Source organism: Dermacentor variabilis, chromosome 3 (assembly GCF_050947875.1).
Source record: "Dermacentor variabilis isolate Ectoservices chromosome 3, ASM5094787v1, whole genome shotgun sequence".
Lineage (NCBI taxonomy): Eukaryota > Metazoa > Arthropoda > Arachnida > Ixodida > Ixodidae > Dermacentor > Dermacentor variabilis.
In genome coordinates, this window is record NC_134570.1 from 24,689,937 (window position 1) to 24,710,795 (window position 20,859).

General features: G+C 52.5%; 1 protein-coding gene across 4 annotated transcripts in view; it reads left to right on the forward strand.

Moving 5' to 3' along the window:
* The window catches only part of LOC142575307 (zinc finger protein basonuclin-2-like), a 313,202-nt gene that overhangs the window by 277,269 nt on the left and 15,074 nt on the right, over nucleotides 1-20,859 (forward strand). For all 4 annotated transcript variants that reach the window (XM_075684557.1, XM_075684559.1, XM_075684560.1 and 1 more), the window contains one exon: nucleotides 12,624-12,889. In XM_075684557.1, coding sequence (XP_075540672.1) covers nucleotides 12,624-12,889 — 266 coding nt within the window. The remainder of the gene's footprint in view (nucleotides 1-12,623; nucleotides 12,890-20,859) is intronic.

The window sequence follows — 20,859 nt, forward strand, 5'->3', positions numbered from 1 at the left end:
GAGAGAGAGGAGGGAGGAGGGGGAGAGGGACGAAAGGCAGGCAGGTTAAGTAGACTGAGTCCAGTTTGCTACCCTTACACGTGAGGAGGCGGGATGGGGAGCGAAGAGAGAGAGCGAAAATATGAGTCTATATCGCACTTTCACATGCACAAAGTTAGGTGCTGGATGTCTACAGCCGGGCAATCAAGCTTGTTGCCTTCAGGTACTGCAGAAGCGCGCCAATGGCTTTCCAGGCTAATGAACTGTGAGGCCAGGCTCCCAAGATCTTTGCTTCTGTGAATGGCCTATCGTCCAGTCTATTCAAGGCCCACTGGAGAGTTTGACGTTGGTTATCGGTATTTTTGTTAACCTATATACTGCCGAGTGCGTAATTTCGTTTCTGTAGCTGTTGCACGGTAGTGGTTGCGTGCGTAAATTTTCCCTCCTGCCTCTCACGAAAAGTGAGGCGGTGATAGCGCCGAAAGCGTGTCCCTTCCAACCTGCTCATTTCTACATGCCAGCAGCTAAACCGACCCAACCGAAAAAACTTCGTTTAGGCGCTAGGAAGCACACATAAAGTTCATTATTAAGAGCTTAACTGCAAGTCAGCATCAGAGCTGAAGTGAAAATATTAAGTTTGCGTGTATATAAACATATATATATATATATATATATATATATATATATATATATATATATATATATATATATATATATATATGTGTGTGTGTGTGTGTGTGTGTGTGTGTGTGTGTGTGTGTGTGTGTGTGTGTGTGTGTGTGTGTGTGTGTGTGTGTGTGATGTTAATACTTCCACTCCAGCAAATCTATGTGCTTTTAAATAGAGAGCTCCCTCTTTGTCTCTAAGCTGCCAGAACCACCTCGGTATCTTTCAGATCGCATGTAACTAATTTTCTTACACCATAGCGCTAAACTGCTTCTTTTACAGCGCTTCGTCGTCCCCCAGGGCTATACGTATGCTTTCTTTCTGTGCGCGTTACCGCGAAAGTTTCATGCTTTTATTTCTATAGCTAGAGTTAACCCGTCACCACGCTACTCGCTATTGTTCTGTTCTCAACCGAGAAGGAAAGGTCACGCCTGAGTGACACATGTAGAGCAACAATCAGCAGATGTTGCGATACGCCTGCGCCACGGCTGCCCGGCGTCCCTTTTGGATGGGAAAGGGACGGAGTCGCGAGGTGTCACCGATCAAACTTAAGTGTAGCGAATATATATACACATGCGCTATGTTTAGCAGCCGATAGTCAAGTTTCCGAACGCCCAGGCCGCTAACACCAGAGATAAGTTTTCTATGGCAAGAAACACGAGTCGCTCTTTCTCCGAGTGCTTAACTGGAATCATTATACGACGTTATAAGGACTTTGTGGAGGGATACGGAACCGACAGATGTTTGTTTTTTGGCTATATAAGTGTCCGGCGTTGGTTGCTGCGTTGGGTGTATTATTGGATACGGACATATTTCCCCTGCTGCCCTGTATTGCTACAACGTTGAACCTACAGGTCGCGCTGTTGATTTGAAAGCTTTCCTATGCTTCCGTAGATGCGCGTTGTGTCTGTAATTAACTTGTCAAGAGTTGAGATTTCTCACACACTCCTCTTCTGTACGTATAAGCTCCCTCTGTCATTTGTGGATCTATAGGAAGAATTTTGTTATTGGCCGCTTGCAAGATCTTAACCACCATCGATTGAAAACCAAGAACGTATATACATCTGTACGACTGCTGCGAAAAGAATAACCTTCGTGCTGCTTGTGTCATCTTGTGTCGTGCTGCTTGCTTCGTGTCATCGGCTTGCCATCACCTCAAGCCGTCAACGCAGGGGTAACGCCTTCCCCTATGTAGCGGCGCGCACATCGATACTAACGAGCACGTTTCGTATACGATCGCATAGATGTCACTCGTGCGTGCTTACTTTCCTTCTGACTACCAGAGGTCCCTACCATTTACCATTTTAGAAATAGCCTACGACCATGTCGCCTCACAGTTGTGCCTATATAGCTTCACGAGAAAACACAGTGTTCTTCCTTTCGCAAAGGAGTGCCTGTACGCGGCGCATGCGCGTCGACCGTCCTTGCAACAGGGGCTAGCGCGCGCGTGCGGAGCGTTGCTAGAGGGCGATGATGGCACCTTCAAGCACCGCTGCTTCTGCGGCACGCATCACGTTGGGACTCGGGGCGAACCGGAAGACGACGACGCCGAAAGAACGAGCGGCAGCCTCGACGCGGCTCGGCGTCCGAGCGTGCCTAATGGCGGCCGCGAGCGTGAGCTCCGCGCGCGGTTTCATTAGGCGCCGCCGCCGCGCACATAATCACATGCGGGGCGGAACAATCGGCACACTCACCTGGTTCCGCGCGACCGCTTCGCCGCCGGCGTTGCCCGAGCGTCGCGCCGGCCCGCACGACAAACCGAGCGACGCATAAATTATGTGTGGGCGGGTACGGCCGGACACCTCGTCGCGGCGCGCGCTCCGCCGAGGCTGCAGGTGCGCCGAGACACGAACGCGCGCGCTGCGGAGACGCGCAGCCGAGAACGCGTTTTGCAACTCGGGCGTCCAACGCTCAGGTTACGGCGGAATTGGAAAAACGGAGAGAACAACGTTCGGCGCAGACGTTGTTGGCCGACGCCAGCTCCTGTATATAACGGTTCAGCGAGCACATGTATAGCGGCAGGGGCGAGGAACCTACAGCAGCGAGCATGCGCCCCAAGGATCCTCCTGATCGTGCGTCTTATCGCTGTACTACGCCAGAAAAAAATAAAATAAAAGCGTGTTGGTTCAACTGGCGAGATGGGGCCGCCTTCGGCGTTTTCAAGCTAGAGTATGGCGAGCCATCAGCGTTCAATCGACGATAACGAAGTGGCGCCTAAGCACGCAGCTCCGCGCGCTCGAGCCAGCGCTCGAACAAGAAATGATCGGACCAGCGGCGTTCAGTGATTTCATCTATGTTCGATTCACGAGTAATAATGTGGGAGATCTTAAACCACACGTCTTCCCACAAGAGAAACGCGTAGGACGTTCTTATCGAGCGGAGGTACTTATAATTTTCCGTGTAATATGCGGCGGAATTGATTCGTAATATTATGTTTAGCTGCACAGGAAAGCTGATGAAAGCTTCAGATTTGCTCTATATAGTACTTCAACTGGACATCTGCTTTCTTGCCCGCTTTACGCCTCTGAAAACAAAACCGGAAGCATGCGAGGGTCTCCGTAAACAGCGCTTGTACTAAGCTTCTAGATTAAAAGCTCGGACGGTTTAAAAGTGACCTATTCGAACAATATGTGATTCGCCATGCCTTAATTTTGCCAAAAGGCGGGATGTACGGACATCGCCTCGGTGCCAAGGCGCTGTGTTGTCTCTCGCATTCTGCGAATTCATGGTTGAGTCTGGGCATATATAGTACACGGATCGCTGCTGCCTCGATGGTATACAACTTTTCTTGACGTATATATCGTGATTGCATATATAAACGCACGTAGATTATGTACAGTTCATGATCTATGCATTGATGACGTGGGTCATATTGAAGAAGAAAGGGAGGTTTTATTCTTACCAATCACAAGGCGTTTATGCTGTCATACAGATTTGTCGAATGTCCAACACTAGACAGGTGTGCAGAATTTCGGACTAACAGTTCTAATCCTAACCGAAAACAATATCATTACATAAAAAACACTCTGTTGATGATGATTATAATAATAATAATAATAATAATAATAATAATAATAATAATAGGTTTGTTAACTGAACAAAAGGAAGTTTCTTCAACCAATACACGGTGTGTGAATTATGGGATACAGGCGTGTGTGCGCTTCGTGTTTCTATAACTTGTGTCAGTAAAATTTGTACAAATGCTATACAGTGGCCTTTCTATTCTTGTCGCCTGCTCCCTATCTTGAAAGTGATCTGCAGTCGGCTCGCTGTGTTCTCGCCGCTCTTGATTTGAACCGATAGACCACAAGGTCACTTCGCTCGCTGCTGCTGCCTCGCTACTCACACCAGCGTTTTGACAGCGAGTGCCCACGCTCATCGAGTGTGACGTGTTCATGTCGGCTCGTGCGCGCTGACAACAAGCTTGTTAATTCAGTTAGTAAGCGAATGTTTCTATGTTTATACGACCGATAAAAGTACTATCCATACTTCGTACAGCAGCGTAGGCGCAATCGATGCTTCGCCTTGCCGCCGGAACCGCGACTTTTTTGAAAGCATCTCGAAACGACTCTTTCTTTCACATTTCGACTTATTCAGTGACTGGAACAGGATCAAAGAAAATTCTATACTGTTGCTGCCTCCTGACGACATCCAGGCACAGCGCCGTGTTCGCGCGTTATGTGCGACGAACCGAAAGCGCGCGTGCTTCGTTCCATTCAGCCATCGGTGAGCGCGAGAGGAGATTGTCGCCCCCGTTGTTGGTGTAATGCGCACACGGGCGTCCTGGTGCGGGGCGCGCTTTTCCGCCTTGCGACACAGGCGGCTCCTTGTTACTCTCGCGCTTACGTTCTGGAAGAGGAGAGCCGGCAGCGAGTGACTTCGCGGGCGAAAATGTGCGTACACACACTCACAAGTAACACCGTCTGTGAACTGCGGCGCGCGCGGGTGATTTTAGACCGTGACGCGGAGTTATACGTGAGCAGTGCACGCGTGGCTGGCTGGCTCCATGGCTGCTCGAGAGAGGCGCGTTCGCTGGAGGAACAGCTCCGCCCGTCCAGCCCGGTTAGATCGACTCGCGCGCGCGCGGAGCAGGAACTCGGGGGCCATCGTGGGGGTGTATACATACACTGTCAGAGGAGGGTGCCATAACGCCACGCAGGGCGCGCACTAAGCGGCCGCGCGCCGAAGCGTGGAGTCCCTTTTTCTTCTTTTTTCCTGCCCGTAAAGTGCCTGCTTGGATCGACAAACAAGAAAAGAACGCTGGCGGATGGCTGCTTGGTGTGAACCACCGCGTGACGGCGAAGGTCCTGCGAGCACGCGACGCGAGCGCGCCGCCACCGCCTCACCAGATCGGTCCTTGTACGCAGTTGTACGCGCGTAGATGTACACGTCGTGGACACGGCGTTGAACAGAGGCGGGGACGCGTCACGAGCGAGCCTGCTCGCGCGATGCCCGGCACGGGCCCCCATCTATAGCGTTTGTTGTGCGTGTCCGCGTCTCCTTTCTCTCCTTTCTCGTCCTCGGAAGGCGAATGACCCTCCTTCGATTCACGGGCTTGTCTCTATAGGCTTTTGTAGCGGTCATCAATGCCGAATCGAATCTGGTGACCAGTATTGGCTTCAGTGGCTATGGTACGACTTGATAAGACTGATCATTGCGGTCACATTCTATGCGAAATTTAGCCGATATCCCGTGAGCGCTCTCGATTTCGACTCTGCAGTCAGTTGGTCTAACGAAAGCAGGCGCTCACCAAAAGCCTTGACGCCCCCGGAACAGCGACAGTCCACAGTAACGAGACACCAGTGATAGTATACTACAGCGGCGTGATTTAGGGTTTTGTGTGTATACGTGGAGTTTCTGTGGGTGTGCGGTTCTGTAGAACGTGTTGCACTTGCGCGAGTTGTCTGAAACGTTTTGAGCATGGAATGATTGATCCAATAATGTTTCACATCATCGCTTCTGGAGGGTGTAGTCGAAAAAAATCCGCCGGTCAGCGAGATTGAGAAATGTAGCCAAAGAGAATGCAAACGGAAGCCGAAGCCAACGCAACCAATTCGTTCCCCATACTGCAAATAATAATAATAAAAAAGAAACAATTGGAGGACGCTTAAGCTTCAAGAGTGGAAGGCGATAGCATTCGAAGATCCCTGACTGCTTCTAACGCTTCCCGGCAACTGCAGCTTATGTAACCGTAATGTTGATCGGGAAACGCTGTCGGCGGACGCTATGCACAAAGGCACGGTGTAAGGCACGAAGGCGAGCTTTCTGCGAGAAATGCGTCCTCTTCCGTTGGCCGCGATGCCCAGAGGTGATCGGGCACCATCTGGAGGTGCTGCCAGGAACCGGGCGCGCCGCTCTCTGAGTGCTGGAAACCCTGGAAAACGGTTTTGTGTTTGAGCTTCCGCGTAACAGAATTATATTTTACCGTATATTCAAATTACAATCCGACGTTAGGATGTCCGTATAGGTCGTACGTGTGCAAGTCGCACTTTACGATTTTTCTGACGCATTCTATTTTCGAGAGACTCAAGTGGTTTAGTAAGCTTGTGCTACATGGGAGGACCTGCGTGGTTTGCAATGCGTGGTTGGCAATGCATCGTTCGGTAGGATCTTGTGCGAAAAGACGGTCGACGCAGGACGCCGACACCGTATTTCCTGCGGCACGGGGCCCTTCACGCGCGTTAAAGTTTGAGCACGCGTTTAAGCTTCGCCTCTAAGAGTGGAACACGATAGCATTCAAAGATGCCTGACTGCTCCTCGCATCCCGGTAACTGCAGCTTATGTAACCGTAATGTTTACCGGGAAGCGCTGGCGGCGAATGCTATGCATGAAGGCGAGCTTTCCGGTAGAAACGCGGCCTCTTGCGGAGGCCGATCCCGTAGGTAGTACACAGCCGCGCCCCCCAAAATTACATAATTTTTCAGGTTACTGTTATTGTTTCGCACTTTTAATATCTAATTCTGAGAAGAATTAACATAAAAGGCCTGCGGTGTTAGCGTTTTGTTTCGTGACATTTGTTTGCGGGCTGTCATTATCAAAATTCCAGGGAATAACATTGCCAATAATGTAAGACAAGGTATGAGCACTTTTAATGATAGAATGGTGTGGCAATAAACCCGCACATACCGCATGTTATATAGCAAGGCGTGGCATATACGTATACCTAAACATATGCGGGAATTTTCGCTCTCGGGGACGCCGACGTCGACACCGTATATTTTCTGCGACACGGAGCCATTGCTTAAGGCGGTCGCGTTAAAGATTCCCTGTGGTGTACCTGGGAGACGCACCATCGACTGAGCACGTTGCGAGCGCGGTATCGCCTGCACCGTGTATATAGAGCGAGGGCGACGCCGTCTAAAACCTGCGTCGCATGTGCTCACATTTCGGGGGCAACTGAAGATATTTATGGCGCGGAATGTAGCCATGCCCACACCACAACTTGTGAAATGGAGCTTGTTGCAGACCGAAGGAGACCACGCTGGATGAGCTGGTCCATTATATACCTAAAAAATAGATGACTTGGTTTTGACGCACACGTGTGGCACTGAACACACGAGTCGCGGATCCTCCCGCTCTCTCTCTCTCTCTCTCTGGCGCCCTCCATCACATTTCGTCGCATCTTGCTCCTTCGCTTGTACATGTTTTAGATGTTTTACATGTATACACGTTCAAATAGACGCGCACACTTGCATGATTATGTACACCGCTTCGTCGTTCATGCAGGGACGCTGAGGTGCAAGAAAACATTAAACAAAAGAGAAAGGCACATAAGAGATAGACAATATACTAACAGCGTCGCTAACAACTCAGTTTTTGAAGTCAGTGCAAGACGTATATACGTGCAAAATGCTAGTGCTCAAACTTTCAGTACACGATATCATCACGTGGCACGATGAGTCACGAGGCGCATGTATAAGTGACACACGCACAAAATTTACCTTCTCTAGTATTATCTGTGGTCCTCGTCGCGCGCTATTTCTTTCCAAGATGAACTCCCCGCGCAGTACCCGCTATATAGAGCAGCAAGTCAGATGACTCCTAGAAAAGTCTTTTGCGACATTCAGCAATATCTCATTTGAAATCCAAAGCAAACCCAAAGCAGTTTCAGTGTAAACAGCTGGTGATCTTTGTAAACGGTAAGCACTTTCCTCTCACTCGAGCTTGCAAGACACGGATTCGAGCTCTCATGGAGCGGTAAATGTCTGGTACAGGATTGCAGTGCATCGCCTTCCAAGAGCATTAATTAACGAGGGACTTATATTCAACAGCATTTCTACATATCCTGCGCGTACCGACAATCAATAGCAGACACGCGTATCAGCATTTCCTGGCCCAACGTCACTGTAGTGTTAGTCCTCTCGACGTGCCGTTGCTTCGCCAGAACAGCACTTGAACTGCAGCTTATAAGCGACGGCCGATGCGGACGCTATGCTGTATTTGTGCTGTCCTTTATCGAGAGAACCTTGCATATATAGATCAAGTTGTACAGGCAGGCGCTGATTTTTTTTTAATCGGACCCAATTAAAGCTTTACGCCAAGAAAGCGTACAGGAAATGGAAACACCGGCCCCGCATGTAAGTTAAAAATGGGGAGATTGGAAAACAATATAGGTGCGCGTATACGACACTTTCACAGAGGACGAAAAACGCTCATTTCAACACCAAAAGTTTGCCATACACACTTCGAGAAAAATAAATAAATGTCCTAAAGCCTGCATGAGGTCGTTACACGTGTGAAAAAACGCAGCTTCGCAAGTGCAAATAAAGGCCGTGAAGACGCGTTGATACGCCAGCCCCCCATACAGGGTATAGACGCGTGCGAAGTCACATCGACCTGAAAATGGCGTCCAGTGGAGGGGCATTGTCCACTTAAGGTCGTTTTGCGAGCCGTTCAATGTATGCGGACACTGTCCTTATTGAGGTAGCAAACATATACAGAAGAAAACGCTTCTGGTCCTGAGGGTCGCGACCGCTGTCCTATGTCTCCATAATAGAAAGGTGACCTTGACTGAGGCGGCGCCTGAGATGAGAAACGGACGACGCGCTCACGCGGATGCCAGTCGCGTGTTTTTCATATAATGCCACCAAAGTGGCTGGACGGAGAATTCCACTTTCGGCCAACTCTGCGCGGTCACGCAATTGGCAAGCGTCTTTGCTGATGACACGTAACCTTTGCCGAATATATGAGAGCCACTTATCGAGCGACTGCATGGAGTGGCCGTTGATCCGTGGAAGGGGCTCTGCTGCAGCGATTCCGACATTTAAATTGTGAGGTTTGAAAAATATCTGTATATATGATACAGCTTTGATCCTTATCATGTATTGCTTAGACCGATCCAAGCGCCGGGAATTTAACGCAGATCCTATATCCACACCTGGATGGACCCATGGCATGACCTTCGATCAGCTTGGCGTGACATGTGTGAGCATGATTGAGCAACTTTGTATTTTCATATTCAAGACTGTCAATATATTTCTCGTGGCGGATCTGCGCACTGGCACCGGTTCTTTGAGATTCAAGCATGCTGCATGGGGCAAAATAATGTACTTCTATATCGTCTGGAGTGTACTTAATCGCACTATAGTTCTTAGTTGAAGCCTTTAAATTTAATAATGAGATACGGAGGCACAGCACAGCTGTCGCCTCGCTCCATACAGCTGAGCGATCGTTCTCGACCGGGCGTCGTATATACACATGGAGGGGTCACTGAAACGTTCGTCTGCGTCCCTGCCCGTGGCGCCGCTATTTCACAGACTTTGACGTGATCGACCAGTGCAGCCATGAAGCACCGCGCGAGTGTTATATTATGCTGCAACACAAAGGCGGTGCACGCGTGATCCGGTGTCCTGCAAGCGCACGGTTCTCGCGGGTCGCGCGAGCGCCGCGCAGATCAGCAATCGCGATCCGCTGGCAACGCGCCCTGGCACCGTCACCACGCGTCCGTACGTGGGCTGGCCCACCGAGCGAGAGATATCAAGCGGTCGTTAAAAGTCGTGAAACAGCCGTCGCCCGCTTCTCGCGAGCCGATGAGCCGATCAGGGCGACGCACGCCCCCCGATCGGAAACTTGTCACGCAGGCGCGAAGGCGCACCGCGGGTGCCGAGCCACGCCGTGCGTGCGTACTTGATACACTCTACACGCGCGCATACAAACATAGTCGATGCTGCATCATCATGCCCCCGCGGCTCATCGATGCCTCGGCGCGATCAGAGCAGAGCGGGGCCTCGTCGTCGCGTCGCCCATTAATCGGCCGGGCGACTGTCGTCGGAGCGGATGGCGACAGCAGGTTGCCAAAGGAACGGGGGGACCGTCCCGTTCGGTTCGGGCCCTGCGGGCACCATTAGCAAGAGGGGGGGGGGGGGTGCTCATCAGTATTCCTCCAAGTCACGGATCCGGGAGCAGCGGACCGGCCGGCCTTGGCCGCTTGATCGCCGGGGCTTGGCCGCTCGGTTTTTCTGTCGCGCGCTCGTCTTATGCTTCACGCGGCCGTGATCGCAGTCCCCGCGCGAGGAGCCTTATTATTGCGCGGAATATACACGCCGCTCAGCGCGTACGCAGTACAGGCGCGCACGCTCTCACGCTTCCACGAGCCTGCCCCGCGATGTCCTTCTTATTGGCGCCGACTGGCCTGGCAACGGGTTCTTCCGGCGCGACAAAGAGGCTACACTATAAAGCGCTGTACAACTTTCCAACAAGCGCTGCAAAGCTGGTCGTCATGTCCTAAAGTGGAGCTCCGATATAGGTTACAATGCGGTACACTTTTTAAGATAACACCCGGCTACCGCTACACCCGACGCGATGATTCTTTGGCTGTATTCGGCTCTTCTTCCTCCCCAGTGCAGGCTAGCAAACGATGGGCAAATATGGCTGGCCTTGTCGCATCCGAGTTACCGTCTCTGTTTCTCTCACTTTCTTTTGATGACTCCGGGATTCCAAACGAGGCTCTCCCTTGTGGCAACAGAGTGATATATTTTCAAAGCGTGCAGCAGCCAAGCAATCAAACAAAGGGACAGGGAGGTGCGACGCCTTTGTGGATAGTCTTTTGCATGACGTAAGTGTGCTTGTGCTATACATCAAGCGTGGCGTCTGTCGTACTCTGTATACTTCATGCAGGTGACAGACAGGCAAGAGCAGCTCACCCTTAGCTGCGAGACGAAACATTTGCGACCGTTCTTTGAAGAAAAATGATAGCGAAGCTGGACGGCTGTCAAAATTGTCGTGGCGCGAACGTTCGCCAGTTGTCGCATTGTCTAACTGTGTCAGCGCGCCTGCGCATTCGCTCGAACTAATATGAGAGCGCTCCGTGAGAGAGCGCGTCACGGATCTTTGCTCTTAGAGCAAACCGACGGCTCCGTTTTCGCGTTGTCCTCCAGGGGGAAAGGCACGGATTCAGCGAAGAGCCGCGTTGGCAAGCGTGATAAGTGCTGTCTTCAAGTATGCTTCTCGATGGCTGGCTGGTTCGGTCTTGTGGGAACAATGAACTGCTGGTTTATTTCCTTTTGTAACAGCCCAGGCACATGAAGATATACCCCGATATAGGACTGCCACCTTTCGGAAGTAAGCGAGGCGAAGCTCTTTAGGCGTGGTTCGCTCAGTATTACTAGCTTCGAACCTTGCATTGATCACCTAGTAACAGCGTCTTCAGTTCATGTCTTTCTTTGTATTCTTAAATGTCAGTAGGCGGGTGCGCGTGGCATTCAGATCTGTCTAAAAATTAAATGCCGGTCTTATATTTGCTTTATTTTTCCCATCGGCTTTTAAGCTTCTGCGCTGTCTCATTCAGGCGCATATCATGTAATGAATGCCTGTGTTTGACGCGTAGATTCACCTGCGTGTTCTTGGTCCGTCTTCTAACTATGGACTGTAACGGCCTGTGTTGGACTGTATCGCGGATGCATGCAGCACAAACGCCAGTGAGCGATTGAGAACGCTCTTTCAAAGATTGCCATCCTGACCGCTGTGGCTCATGGAACAAGCAGATAAAATGAATTTGTATGGGCACACTTGGGAAGGACGCCGTACACGCCGACCTTCGTCCTTGTCATTGCCCCTAATTACCTGTATCGACTTCGTGAGAACTGAGCACTAGTGTGGAAAGGTCGGAACGTCCATTGCCTCGCACTAATCAACAGTGCGGAATATTGGTGCGAAGCAGGCAAGGACATACAAGCAGGCGGCGCTATGGCACTGCAGCATGCCGGTCGTCTGTTCCGTGCTATACGAACTGTTCTTCGTGCTGTCGTGATCCTGCTATATATAGCTTCACTGTTTCATCAGAAAGTGGCTTTGGCACGTAATACCCCATAATTTAGAAGCTTCACTGGCGAAGGAAGTTCGGTGGTAATTTATAATGCACTGTCAATAAATGTGTCAAAGTTACCTAATGTTATTCCAAGGCGCTGCATGCAGACTCCATTGAAAGCAACTCAAGATAGTAGGATGGTCCCTTGCGCATATTCTAGCTAGTGAGTTCTCGTAATTACAGAGCAGTTAAGTTTCAACTTAGTGATCAGTCCGCCATTTCGAGTTCCTTCATATAAGAGATTTGAATCGCCGGCTCTAACCACGCGCACAAGTTAATTATTGGCTACCGGCATTACTAAACTGCACTATCGCTGACGAAACACGGCGCGCGCTGAACACCCATATAGTAAGGAGGTCGTGTACGTAGCAATGCACTCAGTCTGTAATAAGATATATAGAGCCATATTGTGTAAGAATTACGTTCAATTGGCCACCACATGAACGTCCGTGTTCTTTTTATTAGCTTTTTTTCTTGCCACTGCTGTAAGGAAATGGCACAAACAAACTGCTTATACATAAATGTGTGCACCGCCATTACTCAAGTGGTCATTATAAACGCTAGCATCCGGAAGTGACACTTCTCGTTCTCTCTCTCGCCTCTTGCATATATCTCGGATCACAAGCCGGTGCCGATGTTCATGCCGTCTGTTCTCTCCCTTTGTCGTCTGCAGCTCTGGACAAGCTGTGTGACCCTCGCCGGTCGGCCATGGTTGTGGCGGCGGGTGCAGTGGCCGGCGGTGCGGGCGGCGAGCCGGTGCAGGCGAGCAGCGCGTTCGACATGGCCTCGCTCGTGCTGTACGGCAGCCAGGCGGTGCCCGTGCGGCTCAAGATCCTCCTCGACCGGCTGCTCAGCGTCTTGCCGCACGACGACGTCATACGCGTCCTGCACGGATTCGGCTGGACGTACGAGGACTACGTGCGCGGCTACATCTTGCAGGTGGGTGTCACTACATGTACGTCTGTACCTGCGGGTGCAGCTAACTGAATAAGGTGAGGACGTTCGGCCGGCGACGACGATTCAGAAGTTAGAGAAGCCGTTTGTCGTCTTTGGTTGCCTCAAATATATCCCGTACGTAGTTAACCTGTTGTGTTTCTCTACCTGGCACCTCCACCAAGACGTTGCCTATAGAGTGAAACAGAAATATAAGAATATATGCAAATGTTCAAAAGATGGCGCGTTGCTTCTCTAATTTGTGTCTCATCGTCGTTGACGGCTGAACGTCCTTCATCTTCCTCAGTATGGTAATCACAACTGCACGGCGACAATGTATAGCAGGCGTTTCTGGGTTGAGGGTTGTGTCATTTGCGAAAAGTTCTGCTGGCAAAACTCTTCAGGAAGAGCCGTCGGGAAGGAAGGCGAACAAAAAGTCTGGCGTAAATACGTATATGCGCCGATCGTTCCACAGGCTATACACAGCACGAGTGGCGAGTCCAGAGGCATGCGGCTCCGGCTTGGGATATCATACATTGCACGGATAGCTTCGTTACGTATACCGCTTACTGTGTCCCCTTTTTGTTGCTCGCGCGCGCGCGCGCGCGTGTGCGTGCGTGCGTGTGCGTGCGTGCGTACGTGCGTGCGTGTGTGTGTGTCCATTTATTTGTGTTTGCTGTTGAAACACGTTTTCGAATTGTGCTTTCTTGCCGAAATGCGCTTGGTATCACCTCGTTTCATCATCCTCTGATCAATGAACCATTTATTATTTGTGGAGAAGTCGGTGATACAGTAGTCGCCAACATTTATCATTTCATCCAAATAAATTGCTTACATTCACGAATGAATTCGTAACTTGATTTTCAGTCTCTCATTTCCGTCGTCTCTACGTCACTGTAATCCCCTGATGTAATAAATAATAGAAAAAAAAAGATCACGCGATACGACGGTGGAAATGGGAGCGGGAGGACGCAGCTAATTCCACTAGCTTGCGTGGCAGCAAAATTTCTCGCGTGATTTCTTCTTTTTTCTTTTTAGATCTTAACCGCACAATGTTAACGAAGAGGACCTTCGTCTAGCTGCGCCGAATGTCTGCGTGCGTATCGTGCTGGCGAAGTTCACTGCAGGCGCGCCCTTTTCTTTCTGCTCTATTGCCGGACATCGCGAAATACGTGGGCGCTCGACCCCTGAAAGTCGCGCTGCTGTATCTCCACGTGTCCGCGACGCTCGCCCCAGGCTGCGTGACTCGAGGACGCGCCTTAAATTTCATGAAATTTAACCCAGAACACAGCCAAAGTTTTGATGCGGCCACTATATGTCAGTTTCAACCTGGGCAGAAGAGATAGAAATTGCGGCGCTTGCGGAGCCGCAGCAGCACTCGCATATTCGAATTGCGAGGAAGTGTGGGCGCGCCTGCTCTCGTCTTCTTCGAATAAATTTTGCTGACCTTGCTAGTTCCAGTCGCGGTTCTCAATTTTTTAAAAATGGATCCTAAAGAGAAGGATAACTTGAGCTGTGTCGGCAAATTGCCCTTCTACAAAAAAACACTCTTAGCGCGAGAAAAGGCTGGGTAGGAAAGCTAGAAGAAAGACGCAAGCTCGAAACGGACATAACACCGCACCAGCTCGCAAGTTTCCGCGCGCTAGCTCGTCGTGATGTCATGCATTTTTTAGAGCATTTTCTGTGGAACAATAATTGTCGGCGTCCCCGGTAATAATTAAAGCCTCGTTCTCATTCTGATAAGTGGTTCATGGTAAGGAGAGGCAACGCGTGCACGAAAGCGTGGACTCAAGAATAACTAGAAGGAGACGGCCTTCGTGTTCCTTTTGTGTCCGTCTTTTGCCCGCCTACGTTTCACTGTGAACTCTTGCCAAACATGGCTCAGCTTTGTCTCCGTCCACGCCTCGCAAGTGGTTACGGTCATTAAAATGCGTGAGCGAAGACAGCGGACACTCACCCACGCTATGCAGCGCTCTCTTTATGCGCGTCGTTCCATTCAGCTCGATCGTTTAAACGCGTCCTCTTGACAAAGCGTTAACCCCAGCGTTCCTAAATGGCGCTTCGTATAGACATGGACCGCGCGCACCACTCGCGTCTGAAGACTCGCGCTGCGCCACCAGCTACAAACTCGCACTTGACCGCTCTGTCGCATGTCCGGAAGGCAGAGGAAGAGAGCGTGGAGGAGTCGTTCACGCTGCGACGCCTCCGAACTTTGGGGAATAACCCTCGCTTTTATCGCTACATCTGCTCGCCGCTCGGGGCCAGAGCGGGCCCGCGAAGAGCAACCCTTTTTTGGGTCGCGCAGCGTGGCTTCCTCGGCGTGACACCGCGCGTCCCGCTGTCGCTCCCCGGGGCCGGTAATGAAGCATTTCCTGAGAAAGAGCCCCGCCTGAGAGCCACCATCACCGATCGGCGTCTTTGTTGGAGCCGTAATGCCACAGACCCCTCGCCGCATTGTTCGGCCCCGGAACCAGCGAGCGACTCCCCCCCCTCCACGTCGTCCACGCCGACGCGATGGGGGGAAGCGCGCTCTCGATCTCCGGCCGACTGCAAAAACAACGACGCGCGTTGGAGCGAGCTCGAGCAAAGAGACACGCGCTTGCATCCCGTATCTCAAAACTGTGCAGTTGTACGAAAGCTGCGTAGGAACGGTGCCGTCGACTTAATCGGGGGCCGATATCGTGAATCTGATGACAAGTGTGAGTGCCTCGCGAGATCGGTCGGTGCCTCGGCGGTCGGCTTATTCAGGCAGTTTATATGCTGCTTTCACGTGCGTATCACGAGCAATCTTGCCTCCGTATATGCTTTTGTGTGCATAAAATCTATAGACGCTTCATGGGACCCCCTAGCGAATATATGCTGCAAGCACACAGACGTGAACCTTACACCATGTGATAGATCATGAATTTGTTTGAAGGAAATTCGAAATGTTGGCAACTATTGTGTCGCTGGCTTTTACTCAAGCAATTGTTAGATTATCGAAGTATGGTAACTTGAGGGGATGTGAAAAACGTTCTGGCAATATGGTAACGGTCACGGGTACGGTATACCTGCGTGCATGCCATTTGCGTGACGGTTTTGAGCATTCACCCGCCTTGTGCTCCGTGTGTTGCTTCTGAGCCTTAGCCGATTGCCCTCGTTTCGCTTAATGCGATGAGATGCCGTACGTTGCCTACTGCGTGCGTTGCTCAGTGCGAGTCTGAGAAGCATGACCTATAGGCTGCTAGTTTATAAGCGGTCTGGTACTCCGTGAAATTGTGGAACTCGCAGGGATATGACTCTAGACTCGTGAAATGAGTTACCTATGCAGATCGTGGTCGGCCAACAAGTGCACGCTGCATAATGATGAACCACTGTTCAGAACGCCCGAGTTGCGGTCTCGGGACGCAGTTAAAGAACTGACGCCCGATCGTGTTCTATAGCTTACGCGGTGTTGCACGGTTTTGGTGCGACCGACTCGAGCAGTAGCGGCCGGGCTCTTCGGAAATTATAATAAAGACGTCCGCAGACGCGCGTCGCGCCGTTGCTCTAACGAGCCCCATCCGAGTGGCCATAAATAACGGGCCCTGCAGAAGCGTTCGAAACAGCAGCAACGGCAGCAGCAGAGGCGCACGCCTTCCGGCCTCCCTGCGAACCCCTTTGCACCCCGCGCGCGCATTTTGCCTTTTCTCTCACGATTCGAGCCCTCCTAGCTAGCTGCACGCCCCACCCGCGCCTCTTGTTTTCGTTCATTGTCCCTAGATCACGACCCCAGTGCGCGGATCTCTGAGCCTGGCGACGGCCTCAGCTGGCGAGGCCATTAGGACGCGCAGTGGTAGTAAGCAGCAGATCACTTGTTTCTTCGGCGCGGTGCGGCGTATCCTTGCAAAAACGAGCGCCTGTCTGCCTGACTGCCATCGGCGTGTGTGCGTGTGGGTTCTCAGAACGCTGCGGAGCCGTTACTTCGGGCTGGCAGTGATTTCGGGACAGGCGGCGCGTGTAGCTGTGTGTGTATATATAAGGCTGCGGCACAGGGAAGGGGGGCTTGGCACTGATGTTGCAGCGACGTATAGACGTCGCACGGGGTACCTTGGCTCGGGAGCGTGCTGCGGAAGTGTCGAGAAAGGAAAACTGCAGCGTTTCCAAATGCAGCGAAACTAAAGGTGCAATCTGAAGCCACTCCTGGCATCGCTCTATTCTGCTTGCACTGCGCATCAAAAATTGTTCTGAAAGAAAGTGTTTTGTTACAGCAACTTATAAGAACGACCCAGTGAACAATTCGGTTGCAGACAACAGCCTTCGCGAAAGGTGGCTCAAGTTTGCATGCTTTCCAACAGCGATGCTTTCGTGGTCACGAACTTAGTGGACGGAATAGGAGGCGCCCCGTCAGAGAGAGAGGGTATGCACTCCGGACTCTTGGACGCGTTCCGGACTTTCCAGCGCAAGCCGACGAACTGCCACCTGTACATCTCTTGTCATACCCAAACGGGGAAAGGAGGGAACCGTCATGTGGCGTGTAGTACAAGGAGAGGGAGAAGGAATCGCGCAGATGCCGCCCCCTTTGCCCTCGGCCTGACCTCCGCGAGACGCGTTGCCCCCGTCCCGCTGGTCGTCGCAACAGCATCCCCCGCTTTCAGTGCGAGAGTCCATCCCGGAACCACCGCGCGGGGATTGGACAACAAAGAGGACAGCTGAGACGCCGTAATGACAGACGCTGGCCGACGCCGCGTAATAGCATCAGGGGCCATTGTACCGCCACCACTTCGGCGGGACCCTTCACCGCCGCCGCAGGGATGGGGGGGCTGCCAGGGGGACCGTGTTCCAACAAAGCGGGGCGCACGTTGTCCCCCCGCCTCGGCGACGTGCCTTCGGCGAAGAACGACAACCGATGATGACTCTGGCGGCGGCGGCGGCCCTGGCACGGGGAGGGCCCCGCGGCGCGATTATCGGAGGAGGCCGCGCTCCGATCGGCACCGCCACCACCGACGCCTTTTGTCTTGGCGACAGCGCGGTCTCCCGGGCGCTTGCGCTACCTCGGAGCGTAGTTGTTTGCGCAGGCCGTGTGATCCCCAAGCGTCGTCGCGTCGCAGTTGCGCCATGTCCGAGCTGCTTTTCGGCGCGCCGTAAATGCCCGATTCGTGACGGAACCATCAGCGTTCCACGATCGCACCTCTCCTCCCCCCTCCCTCGCACTGGCGTCGCCAGGACGCGGTGCTTGCGCGCGCGCGCACGCACACACACACCGGTCGTTGCGGTGTCATCACGACATGGTTTTGACACAGCGCCGGTTTGTCCCTCCCGCCTTTTGCTGTGCTCCCCGTTCGCGATTATTATTATTTCCTTTAACCGTTGCCGCTTGTGTCGACGACCGTGCCGGGATGGCAGTTTCGCTCCCACACGCCGGAACCCGCCTGCCGCGCACGAGCGTCCAGCGCTGGCAGCAGCGCGTGATGTCATGGAGCTGGATTCACTTAGCGGACGCCGCTTTGCCGTTGACCTGTGTCGAAACGGAGCTGGTATGGGCTTGCGTTGGGAGAAGTCGTGCGGTGTGATCTAGATTCAGGGGAGAGCGGGAGGAAACTGCGACGCAGGACTGTGTGAAAAGAGCGCTCGAAGACAGGTGTCGATGCCGTTTCGCACGGAGAAGCGCGGCTTCAGTTTCATCATTTTGCGACGGCGCGATAGATAGTAGAAGCTCAATTCTGAGCTGCAAATTGATTATTGCAGCATCGATTCCGACGGCAAGAGTCCGGACTGCGGAAGTTATCCGAGCAGCTTTGCGTTAACGCGTACCCAGCAGGCGGTTGCTGCAGCAGTGTTCCTCCCACGAAATTTGCGCTGGTGCTGTGCTCTAAAGTGTGCGTGACGTATAATGCGGTCGCACTAAATTGATCTCCTTTTTCGCCTGATACGAAGTTTTCATTCCTGACGTCAAAATTTTCTTCTCCGGCTTTAGCCTCTCGCCGTTAGTCGATAACCGCTATGTGTACAGCCTCCTGCTGCAGCCAGTGCTTCTGCAAGCGCTACACGAACACATCTCACGCGCGCGACACGTATGCGTGTACAGCTCGAGGCCTCACATTTCCGGCAAGGGTGCTGAGGCCCGTTTCTCAGAGCGGAGCGAGGCAAGGAAGCAATAGCGGCAGTCACGTGTCGAGCGCAGGTATAAACCGAAGGACTCTGGACAATCACGGTGATTATTGAAACCACGCCTTTCCTCTCTCGTTGCTACACCTTCTCGTCGAATGCTGGGCTGGGGCAGCGCGCTGCCTATAAAGCCCCTGTATTTACCGCGGCTGGCGTTGAGGACTTCGTCAGCGTCAGTATGTACGTGGCCGCCCCGGGGTGTAGGCTGCAGACGGGTTCCCTTCGCTGTTGGTTTATGCTCTGGATCTTTTTGTTTCTCCGACGCTTATCTGCGCAGTGCTCGTTAGGGCAGGCATGTCACGCGCGCCTCGCCGGTTGCTTGCTTGTCCGGCCGGTCTGTGTCTCGAAAACCAAGGAAGGGGGGGGGGGGCTGAGGGAGGGGTGTGTGTGTGTCCGAGAGGAAGCGCGTCCCCCGGGGGGCCGGCCGCAACGGCGGAGGGGTGATGTCGCCATTGGTCCGAGCGGCGGCCACTGTCGCCTTTCCTCCGGCGACGTCGTGGCGGCCCCGACGGCGCCGCGAGCGCGCCCCCCTCTTCCTTCCTCTCGCTGTCGCGCACCTGGTCGCCCATTGGACGCATCGACCGGCCGGTACGAGGGGTCGGTGCGTCCGCGACGGCCGGCCGGGGACCTGTCCAATCGCGGCCGCAACGGAAGGAAGGACGCGCCGCACACACGTCTCGCGTCGTCCTCGCCGCCTCTGCGTTGCGCTTGTCGCTGAGGGATGGAAGTAAGAGCGTCGTCGTCAAAGTGGAGAGTCCGCCTCGAAGCAGCTTCCGCAGTTCTCTTCCGTTACAGGTTGCATAACACGGGTGGGATCGGCTCTTGTGCGAGTCAACCATTCAACTGTCGCTAGTTTCACGGGCAATAACGGGAAGAATGAAGAAATATCAACAGGCATCGTGACGGCGCTCAACGTAGCCGTTTTCGAGAAGCAGTATCGGGTCGAATTGGATCATCGAAGGCAGCATCGACTTGTGATAACGCGTACACAAATATCGGAGAATGCTGTGATAGCTGTACATAACTCCCGCGATGTCCCCGCTGACGGTAACTATACTGGGCGACAATGCGCGCCGCAAGGACAATACCACGCATGAGAGCGCGGAAAGCGCACTCCTCTCGTTCCAGCTGTCAGCAGGTTGCATCCCATCTCGTCCCGTGTTCACCCACTTTGTGCAGATGCGTGCAGGCGCTGTAGCTATAGCTGCGCTTGAAGCACAACGTGCTACGGATTTCGCTCTCGCCATCAGAGCGGCCGCATTGCATAATAAGGAACACAGCGAAGGCCCGTAGATGATGCTCCGTGGAGACGTCAGAACCGTCAGACATATGTTGGAAAATGCGTGCGGCTTGAGTATATGAGGGTCGCTAACGGCCTGCTATACCTCTTCCGCAGATTCTGACGCCACTGACTTCTAATAGTATAGCTTTTTCAGCGTGCATGCCGTCCTCACTTGTATACATGGTGCTCGCGATGCCTTTGCCGATCAATTATGCGAAGTTCAGCGCACACAGGCAGTGCATAAAGTGACAGCCACGTGGAAAATATTTCGGATGCATCTTCAGCGCGGCATGCCAGCGCACATTTCATGACCTGCTGCAGCAATGCTCTAAACGGTGTTGAATTTTGCTCCAGGTGGTTCTGTAGCTTAATGCTGCAAGAATTTGTAATACATTTCATTGGTTATTTCTAGCGTGAGCATCAAGTGGCATGAAAGAAGCGCGGTGCATGCCGTAAATACTTTGTTACTTCTTTCAGTGTGGTCGAAATAAGACAACAGTGGTCACAAGTCGAATACGTAGACCTGAATCGATAAAGCTTTGTCTGTTCCACGCGGTGGCAGGGCGAG